We start from the raw sequence: 11,351 nt of genomic DNA on the forward strand, positions 1-11,351 counted from the left end.
CCCATTAGATTAAAAATTGTAGTTGTGGATCCGACCACTATAGAAAAATTAGTAAATACCAACTGTTATCAGCTGGTGCTAGAAAGAAGTGTCGGTAAGTTGGCTACTACGCCAAAATTTGCCGACGCAATTTATTAACATTGGAAGATTACGATACTTAAAAGTGTCGGCGAGAAAGGACATAAATTTTTCAACACTTTTGATAAGTGTCGTTATGTTATGACGCTTAAAAGCATTATCGGAAGCCAATAACATGATGATGCTTGACAACGCTTATAAATGTCATCTAGTTCCATATATTCCCTAAATTCCTATCTGACCCACCATTAGCCCCTTTCCTCTCTATCCTAGAAAACTGTTGGCCAAGCTCCTCCTCCTCTACCTCTCCACCGGTCTCCTTCTCCTTCTTCGACTCTCCGCTGGCCTATATCTCCTCCTTTGCCGGCTTCATCTCCTCCCCCTCCTCCTTCTTCTCCTCCTCCCTGCGGGTAGCCCCTGCCAATCCGTGGTATTTTTTGAAACTCTAGCTAACCATCCTCCTCCGTCAACATCATTGTTTCCTCCCCGTAGATCTCAACCGACTGACTTTGCAATAGCGATTTTTCGTTTCTTCTCTCTAATGATATTTTTGCTTGATACCCTCATAATCCCCTTTTGATTTTTTGTTTGATTTGAAGTGATTCACTTCACAATTGGAACATTTAGTTGGTGCCTTCTATTTTCGGTGGAGCTGGTATTTATCACAAGTTTTTGCAAATAACTAAGCTGCAAAATCTGGAGATGAAACCAATTCCTTCTCTAATCTACTTTAGGAACTGAATATCTCTTACAAAAAAAAAGAGAACTAATTATCATGAAAACAACATTCTGTTAAAATTGTTGAGTTCAAATTAGTAGTTAAAATACTATTTAGTGTTGAGTATGACATTCTGCAGGGATTTCAGCACAGGATAACCAAAACTCTTGCATAGCATCCATCGTTCCTTTTTTAAATTGTCTATAATCATCATACCATCCTTGATTGTTCAAATAACTAGGTTGTTCCAACAAAATTTCTTTGATATGCTTTTTAATTTCTTTATCCTGCAAGATGGAATGATATTATTGTCAATAGGTAAGTGTTGTAATGGGCCCGAGTGTTCCTCGCAAAATGATTGGCTTTGGTATTTCTTTAAGGTTGTCAAGAGGTTTAGCAAAATAAAAACACCTACCAGATTCTTTGCAAAACATGCTTGCGTACTACTGTAGATTTATTTATTATTTTCTCTCCAGCATGTTCTTGGGGAAGATATGAAAAGACTTGATACATGCATTGTCCCTCGTATATATGGGAGGTCAAATTTTCAAGAACATGTTCCATTTCCATATCAGGAGTGAAATGCTTTCTCATTGATATAGTGAAGGACATCACCTAGCTGGCATCAAAATCTGATATGCACCTAAATTTCAGTTTTATCTGAGACAATTTTGATAGGCACAAATATAAATATATATATACCACACAATTTCAGTGTTGCTATGAGGGAGATTTCTAGTAGGCAGGAACCGCTTAACTATATATATATACACACACACACATCACCTCTCTCTTCCTCCTTCTTTCCCCCTTTCCTGCTTTTATATTTTTTTACATCCATTCTTAGCACATGCAAAATCTTATTATTATTATTATTTATCGGTTCGAAAGTCCTCTACTCTCCTATTTCTATTAATCACAATTCAACTACTAACTCCTTATCCCCAATATTGTAATTCTGAACTTATTTAGGGTGTGTTTGGTTCGCAATTAGAATTAGAATTGGAATGGGAAGCAAAATGGATTGGAATGGTCACATTCCTCGAGGCGTTTTCTTCGTGACTAAAATCAGAATTGGAATCAGATTTGAATATTAGGTGAGAGTCCATATTGGATTTTAGAGAATTGGGATATTCTCTTTCCCCTCTAGAATCAGAATAGGAATGGAACTCTTCCTAACCAAATAGCTGAAATTAGAGTCACCTATTTTCATTACCACTTCAGAGCCCAACTCTCTCTAACCAAATACGCCCTTATTTATTATTTTTTTATAAAATTCAAGAGAAAGGGAGGGAGGGATCCATGCTTCCGAGACAATGGATAAAACAAATCCATACTTGTACTGCCACTCCTTTTACTATAACTATTAATTGGACGAGTACTACTTGGTTTAAAAGGCAGCGAGGTATTGGGATCCATTTCTTTTCATTATGTTCTCGCAGGTGCTTGTATTAATGGAACAACTTCTAATTGGTTTAGGAATTAGGGTTTAGCCTATTCCCGAAGTACTCTTTTTAGCTTATTTCCAACTATCCTCCTCGAAAACTTTTGTATTATGTAATGGGAGTCCTCTAAAACCGTTATTAGACACCATTATAGACCTCAATCCCATGTCTAGCTCCAACCATGAACATTTTTTTTCCAATGACATGCCAGAGGCATTTTCCAAAGACAAATTTATAGCTAGCCATCTTTTAGGTCACCAAGAATCATAGCACACCAAATACATGTGTGAACTAAAAAGCAAACCTACTCCTAAACCGTCACCCACTCACGCTAGCTTCATGATCCATGCTTCCAATAAATAAACCTCAACGTAAGCTGGAGCGTCCCAATGGGGAGATTGGTTTTGGGTGCGCAGGATGGCCTTCCGCCAAACCCATGCCTCTTCTTCGCAGTCTTGTTTCTTGGTCTAGTTCTCATGGACCCGTTTCATCTAGGTCCACTCAGTGGGCATGATTATAGACCAGTGAAGCATGCCATTGCACCCTACAAGCAGGTCATGCAGCAGTGGCCTAGAGACAACCAAAGCAGGCTGAGGTTTGGAAGGCTCGAGTTCGTCGACAAGGTCTTCGGGCCGGAGTCGATAGAATTCGATCCAGAGGGGCAAGGACCTTATGCAGGCTTAGCCGATGGCCGGGTTGTCCGGTGGATGGGCGAAAACATCGGATGGGAAACATTTGCAGTTGTTAACCCTAACTGGTGAGCAAGACTGAAAACATTCATCTCCCTTCTCTGTTTCTCCATTCAATGTTCTGAACACTATATATATATGTTGTATTAAGAACCAACAATGCTATGATTGTTGCCATGGAAGGTCTGAGAAAGTTTGTGCTAATGGTGTGGACTCAACGACTTCGAAGCAGCATAAGAATGAGAAATGGTGCGGCCGGCCTCTTGGCCTAAGGTTCAATGAGAGGACTGGGGAGCTTTACATTGCTGATGCATACTTTGGACTCACGGTTGTAGGATCGAATGGTGGCGTTGCAACACCTCTAGCAACTCATGTGCACGGGAGGCCTATTCTTTTTGCAAATGACTTGGATGTGCATAGCAACGGGTCTATTTTCTTCACGGATACTAGCATGAGATACACTAGAAAGTGAGCATTTTTGGTTCATAGACTTCCATACTATTATTATTGATCTTTTAGTGCTAATTGGAAACTGGGTGCTGTAGAGATAGTTTTATCTTTGTGTTGATTTGTGAAACTGGTTGATGTAGAGATCATTTTCTAATATTGCTAGAAGGAGAAGCCACAGGAAAGCTTCTCAGGTATGACCCAGCATCTAGGACTACTCAAGTTGTACTGCGGGGCCTGGCTTTTCCAAATGGAGTACAGATATCAAAGGATAAAAAGTTTCTGCTCTTCACAGAGACCACCAATTGCAGGTATCTCTCTCTCTCTCTCTCTCCCCCTCCCTCCCTCCCTATCCATTTGTGTGTGTATGTGCATGCACAGTGTGCATGCGTGTTCATGCACATATTTGTTCACTTATGTGCTAGTTTGCATGCAGCTTACACCTTGGTTGCAGTTTCACCTATGTTGCTGAATCCAATTAAGAACCTCTGTCCCACTCCCACTTCACCATAGCATGCACTTGTTTACTAGTGTTAGCATCACTAGCTACTACTACCATAATTTGATCCAAACAAATTGTATCTAAATAAATTTTTACTAATTAAGTTTGAACTGTTTGAATCTTATGAAGAAAAATCTTATTAGAAATGAATCATTTGGCAAGCTTTTATCATGATCATTTAGAAACATTCGTATAAATTAAAATACGCCTTTCTTTTAACTAGTATCCTACTTCATGTGATTATCATTGAACACTAAAATGCAACAGGCATTTGGTGATACACGATGCAATAATCGCTTGAGTTTGCCACTGTTGCGATGTGCACAAATAGTTCTCAAAAAGACTTTATGTAGTGCATATCTTAATGGATTCATGGCATGTTGCAGGATAATGAGGTATTGGCTAGAGGGACCAAAGATGGGGAAGTTGGAGGTCTTTGCAGACTTGCCAGGGTTTCCAGACAATGTAAGGATGAATGAGAAAGGCCAGTTTTGGGTGGCCATCGATTGTTGCCGGACTCCAGCCCAAGAGGTCTTCTCGCAGAATCCATGGCTAAGGAGTATATATTTTAGATTGCCTCTGAAGATGAGCTTTCTGGCGAGGCTGGTGGGGATGAAAATGTACACCGTCATCTCTCTCTTTGACGAGGAGGGAAAGATTGTCCAGGTGCTGGAAGATAGAGGTGGTGAGGTGGTGAAACTAGTTAGTGAAGTTAGGGAGGTGAATGGCAAACTTTGGATTGGAACAGTAGCTCATAACCATATTGCTACTTTTCCTTACTCCTAGTCTTGCAAAGAATTAAGGTACTCTGAAGAGATGTTATGCATTTGTAGTTCTTAGCTGCGGTTTTAGTGATATATACCTTGTTCAAAACAGTGTAATCACATTGACTTGCTATCTAGTTAAGGTTTGATTGCATGATATTTGCTCATGCCCACAAATTAATTGCTTCACTTGGTCAACTATTCCATAGTAAAAATGTGAGCTAAAATAACATGATGCACTCCTTACTCTTTTTTAAATTCCATGAGATTCTAAAAGTACCATATTTGATTGGTTCGATCTTTACATTCAGCAAGAGAAGAGATCTAGGGAGAAATTTGTGTTGTCTTCCTTGATCGAAAGTGCACAAATTATTCATCTTTCAGAAAAAACCATGATTTTCAGTACTTGAGAAACATGGTGAATTTATCCTAATCGGGATATATTAATGGAGTCTTTAGTTTTGATAAGAATTAAATAAAATGATAACCATGCAGCATCGGTCCTACTGGATCTGATCTGACAAGTTGAATACTTTTAACCTAGTGAACAAATTGGACTAAAAATTCAATGTATAGTAAGAGAACCATATATATTGAAGTCAAATATCACTTCATCAGTGAGGTTGCAAATGGATGGGTGATAGTTGAGAAGATCTGTAGCACATAACCCAATAGTTACAATGACTAAGCTTATTACTATTGCCAAGTTCAAGTATTGTTGGACTTGGTTGATGTTCGTGTGGCTACGCCTTTAGGGGCTTGTAGAGGAGATGGTCAGGGAGCTTGGTAAAATATAAGTCATAGTAGAGATTTATTATGGCGTCTTATATTTAGAGAATAGATTGCTAAAATAACCTCTATGCTTGAACCCTCAACCTAGGGATTAAGGCCTATTGCAAAGGCTAGAGATTTAGGTGTGAATGTCTTCCAATTGGTCTATCTTGGAGTTTGAGGGTGGAGATCCCAACACCAATTTTTTGAGCATACAAGTATAGCTTTTACCTATCATAGGGCTTTGGGGATTACACCTTTATATTCTTTTTGGATCTTTTGAGTGCTTATTGGATTCAATGCTTTTATAATTGGTACAAATTTTTTTAAAAAAAATCTAAGAACAAAACATAGCTAAAATTGATTTTATTTGATAGAGACCATAGGTTGGGAGGAGGGTAAGACGGACATAGAAAGGAGCTTAACTTTTGTAGATGATATCTAAATAGTGCTCATCTTTGGAGTGGTCATTGATGCTAGTAGATGACAAGGGTCAAAATTTGAACTCTTGGATCCATCCTTCAACTTTATTTATTTTTTAATATTTTATTTCATGAGATTGTAAAAGGTGGAGTCAAAAGGATATTAGAGTTGACTTTTGATTTTTATTTGCATGCTAGACCCAAGAAAGTTGGGTCATAGTCTAGGATCTTGACCTTACTCGTATATAGTATAGATGGTTTTTACTTTTTTTAAGAAAAGAGATTTCGGTTAATTGTTCAACTATTTTAAAATATACGAGCTAAAGGTCTATCCCTTAGGTCTTTTGTCATCTCTGGAGTTTGAAAAATAACTTTGAGGCTTTAGTTTTTCACCATTGGTGGGATTCCCAAGTTACATAAAAATTTTGAGTAGTATGGTAAAAGAATAAAGGTCCAACTTTGCTGAATTGTTTTATTACTAATATAAATGTATCCAATTGGTAATTTTGAAGTTAAAGGATCTTTTCTCTTAAATCCATCTATTAGTTTTTAGGGCAAGTTACACTTTGACACTCTCAACTTTGGTTGAGTTCTCTTGAGTCCCCTCTAGTTTAAAAGCTTTCAATAACTAAGTCCTCAATTTACTTGTTTGACTTAGTGTCGTCCTTATGTCCATCTCCATTGACATGGTATGTAGGAATTGGGTCAAATGCCTATGATTCCTACCTATTAGTGTCATTTCAAGACCAAAATATCCTTAGCAAATTTGTCACAACTTGTTTGGATGGAAAGCCATTGGCGCCAAGGTAGCCTAAAATCATATGACCTCACGTGATTACCATCTTTAATAACAAGAATTTCTCTTCTATGAGAGAAACCATAAGGTGAGATAGAGATACTTTTAGAGGGAGATCCTAGAAAGTGAGGGGTGGCAGAGTGGGAGAGAGTGAGAGAGAGTCTCAGCATGGAAGCAGGTGTAGTAAGCTCTGGTTTCTTTTCCTCTTCGACCCACCTTAAGGACTTTTGCCATTGTGGAAGAACAACCTCTCATTGAAAATTTTGTGGACCAATGAAAATCTTGACCTACACTTTTATGGATACTCCATATATGAGGTGTTGTGAAGCACATATCGCCCTTCTAGTTCTTCAAATTTTCAATTCAATCTCCCATTTTAAAATGTTGTTGGATGTAAAAAGAAGTTGTATTTATTTTGCTTGGAGCAATCCCCCTATAATGCATGAGAGAAAATCATTAACAAGCTAATCTAGTGCAGTAAGAAGCTTAAGGGTGAGCTCTGTAGCTACAAAACAAATAGGAGTTATATAGCTTAGTATATGCTAGCTTCTTGGTTGCGGGTGGTTGTTTGGATTTAGGTTGAAATTTGAAATTTAGAGTGTCTGTGAATGGTTTTCTATAGTTGTTTAGTGGTTTTTAAGGGGTCGTGATGGCTATGTATGAGGGTTTCTATATCATTAGTGTCTTAGGATGAATGTTTTGGCGATTAAGACCATATGGTGGGTTAAATATATAAAGGGATATATTGGGGAATATGTAATGAGGTCATCATTTACTAAGTTTGTGCTGTAATCAGTAAGCTATAATTTAATGAAAATGAATATATCAGTTTAATTATTTACTAAGTTTTTATGGAGTTTCGCTCTTATAAGTGTCCAGTCGAGTTTCAGTCTTATAAGGGTCCAGAACTAATATGAAATGAAGCACAACTGAACTGAAAGCAAATGGATTTCTTGTAGGATTCACTATTATAAGTGTTTAAAATTGATATGAGATGAAGAGAAATAGGACTAAAAGCAAATGAGTTTTTACTCAATTGATCTAAAATGATCCCCTGACTTCAACATAATAGCACTACTATTTAAATATAGTGCACAATATAATCATAATATGTGACCATAGTCTTTCTCAACATGCTATTTAAATAGAGCTAAGTACTAATATACCACTACTCCTATTTGGGTTACTTGTGGCAATACTTAATATAGAATAAAGTTAATCACATACATTCATAATTAATCACAAGTTCTAACCATAGTACTAAATTGCCTTCAAAGCTTCAATTCAATAAATTGTCAAACAACCAAAATCACATGGATAATAGTGAAAGTACTATCAACAGTCTTGAAGAGACACTCTCTAAAATGCTTGTAAAAAAGAGAGAACTTACACCATCTCTAAATACAAAATGTATACCACATGCAAACACAAACTATACCAATTAAAAGCAAATCTCTATATCATATACCACCAAATATTCAATGGCCATAAAACAAACCAAAAGTTAAAAAATGTTTCACAGACCAAACTCAATGTCATATACCAAAAATCAAGCCAAGTTTTAAAAGAGTCTAGCCTAATATTCCCTTTACATTACCTCTACACATTTGTTCTTAGGATCTTGTTAAAAGTGAGTGGAAGCATCATCTAGGATGCATCTCTTTTGGTTCTGACAGTTGCATCTAAGCAAGTAGCTATAGCAGTCCTAATCACCTTAGCTACTGAACCCACATATTGTCCTCTCTACATGAACCTAACCTCTTGGACACCATAGACTGAGGGAATGGTTGGAGGTACTGCTCCATGACTTTGGATCCCATTAATTTAAAATTTTCTTATAGTAACATGCAACCATATACACAAAGCACTTGCAATTCAATTAATTGGATGGCATATAATCCAGAATCTATGTATAGATTAGTATGTAAGAGATGACATGAGATGCATAGTTGCCTGTACTCTAACTTGAGATTGGCACTACATTTGATACTGATAGTCTAATTGATTATCCCTCTGACTGTGTGACCTGAAATTACCATCCAATTAAATTGGGTTATAAATGTTGGAAGGAAAAAAGGAGATATGTCATAATAACTAAATTATATGGCTTAGAAGCTGACTAAGGGATTTCATTCCTTTCATTCTTGTGCTCTTTCCGCCTCCCTTTTTTGTTGCAACCTTTTCCTTATGCTTTTGCTTCCATACCTAGCCTTATTTGCTGCTTTGTCCCTGATTCCATGACTTTTTTAAACTTCTTTCTTTTTCATTTTTCTTTAAATTCTTTAGAAATCCTTAAATTGTGCCCCAACTCCTGACAATTATCACATTTGAGTGGAGTGCCTTTTTTTTTTTATCCCAATACTACAACTCACATTATCATCATTCTTCCTTCTTACTTTCTTATGAGCTTGCCAAGAAGCCATGATTGCATGCCTGCGATTGGTTGATTACTAGGTTCCTATGAGTTAAGGGCCATGATTGCATGTCAGCACCCGGTTGATTAATAGATTCATATGCATTCGTCTATGTTTTCTGAAATTCCATTCACTAACATTGGTCTAAGCATTCTTTCTTATGAACAGCGTGACTACCATAGTATGACAGCATCGGATTTTAGAAATATCCTATTTTTTACATTCACGAACCTTTTCACCCAAGTTCACCACAAACCTTTCATCTTCATGGTCAATTTCAAACCTATCCCCTTCTCTCTAGTAAAGTAGTAGTCCATTGCCCCCATCTTGAATTTCTCATGTTTCTTTTGCATATTTGGATAAATGGGGCCTTCAAATTTGCCTATGTCCTAGTAAATTAGTAGTCTAATGCTCCTATCTTAGCTTCCTCCATCTTCTTTTGCATTTTCGGACAAATAGGGCCTTCAAATTTGCTCATATACTCTCTCTCTTTGCTTGAAATCTTTGCATCAAAAATTCTCTTATCATCTCCAACATGGTGATATTGGCTTATCTCTAGCATTAACAATATACTTGTTGAAATATTCACAAAAATTAGTCGATAGCATGGCTAATTTGGGTTTGGGGCTAAATGCATGGTAGCCATCAAGAGCAATGAGTGGTTTGCACCCTTGTAAAAAACCCTTTTTGGAAACATCAAGGCAAACATATAGGCTCCTAAATATAAATCTTTTATTTTACCTAGCCTCTACACGTCCAACAATAGTTATTGAGGTTTGTTATTCTGATTACCTTGTAGTATTCCTAGAGATGACTATATTGCTTCTTATAACTTCTCTGTATGATCTAAGTTGCCTTTTCTTTCAACCTTATGGCACCGTGATACTTTTACGTTCCTCCTAACCTTGTATTTGAATCATTTCAAACTTTATTTACTGTAAGAGCTAATGTCCTCTATGTATCTCTTAGCCAGACATCTAGAGTTAATATTATGGTTATAATATTTTCTTCCACACAGGATGAAAAGTTTAAATATGGAATTTGACCTCTATTTGCATTGGAAATGCATTTATTCTCCACCTATAGTGCTTGCAAACTATTATGACTCTCCATCTATTTTTTTTCATGCACTTGAAATCAAATTCCTCTAGAAGAGTACAACTCAAGGGCCTTCTTAAAGACCTTATAATTATTGAATTTCACTTGAAAATGAAGTTTGATAGGTTTTTTAAAATTAGACCACTTACTGACTTCAAAAAACCTTGTCCTTTCATCATCATCAGCTTTACTATCAATGTCGAGACTTCTTATATCCTATTATGATCATTATTAGACTTTGACTTATTTCCTTCAATGCTAGCAACATCTCTAAGCACATCATCCTCAATATTAACCCTAAATTGTTCAATCTACTTCCTTAAGTCTTCCTCAACCATATTTCTATTAATATTCTCCTCCAATAGATTCATCATCAGCCTCCCTTAGTTCACTAAGAGCAACTGGGAAATCATTATTACTTAAATTACTGTCATGCTGCTTGCTCCCTCTTCCTCATCTTCATGTTCAATAGGTGCCTTTTCTTTATGTTCTATTAATGTTGTGGGAATAAAGGATCTCGAACTTAGTCCTACATCGGCTAGGTAGTGGAAATGTCTGTGCCTTAAATGGATTGGGGAACCCTTTCCCTCGCAAGGCACCTTTTGTGGGGTAAAATCGTGCGGGAGGAAGAGACAATGAAACTTCTCTCCAAAACGGATAATACCTTGCAAGGAACGCAACCATTCTTCTACTTACGATCGGTGGGGACTAAGGTCCAAGGTCGGAGGATACCTTTGACCTCATCATTGGTGCTTTCATTAAGAGCTAAATGGATAGGAGAGCCCTTTTCCTTTCAAGATGCTTTTTATAGAGCAAAACCATGAGGAGGGAAAGAGACTATGAAACTCCTCCTCAAAGCGGACAATACCTTGCGAGATGCAGCTATTCTTCTGCCTACGATCGGTGAAGACTAAGGTCTGAGGCTGGAGGATACCCTCGACCTCATCAAATGTCTTTACAGATTTTTTCCACTCTCTTTGCCTAGGGACCCTAAAATCACCTAGTATCAATAAGATCATGAACCTACACTTCGCCACCATTATTCGTAGCATAAACATGCTTCTTTTCTTGTGTGGCCTGCTCTCCTAATTGCTATGATGCATAAAATAATTTAGATTAAGCACTTCATTCTCCTTCTCTCTTCCCTATTCTTATGTCTGGATCTCGAGTTTTCAACTATGATCAACTTATATCCAAACACGATCCA

General features: G+C 37.2%; 1 protein-coding gene across 1 annotated transcript; it reads left to right on the forward strand.

The window, feature by feature from the left end:
• Window positions 1–2,630: 2,630 nt before the first annotated feature.
• On the forward strand, window positions 2,631–4,665 carry LOC120109040 (protein STRICTOSIDINE SYNTHASE-LIKE 13-like). The gene is made up of 4 exons (XM_039122780.1): window positions 2,631–2,998; window positions 3,114–3,398; window positions 3,521–3,688; window positions 4,266–4,665. The coding sequence occupies exons 1-4, from the start codon at window positions 2,631–2,633 to the stop codon at window positions 4,663–4,665; spliced, it is 1,221 nt and encodes a 406-aa protein (XP_038978708.1).
• Window positions 4,666–11,351: the final 6,686 nt, after the last annotated feature.

Source organism: Phoenix dactylifera, unplaced genomic scaffold, assembly GCF_009389715.1.
Source record: "Phoenix dactylifera cultivar Barhee BC4 unplaced genomic scaffold, palm_55x_up_171113_PBpolish2nd_filt_p 001755F, whole genome shotgun sequence".
Lineage (NCBI taxonomy): Eukaryota > Viridiplantae > Streptophyta > Magnoliopsida > Arecales > Arecaceae > Phoenix > Phoenix dactylifera.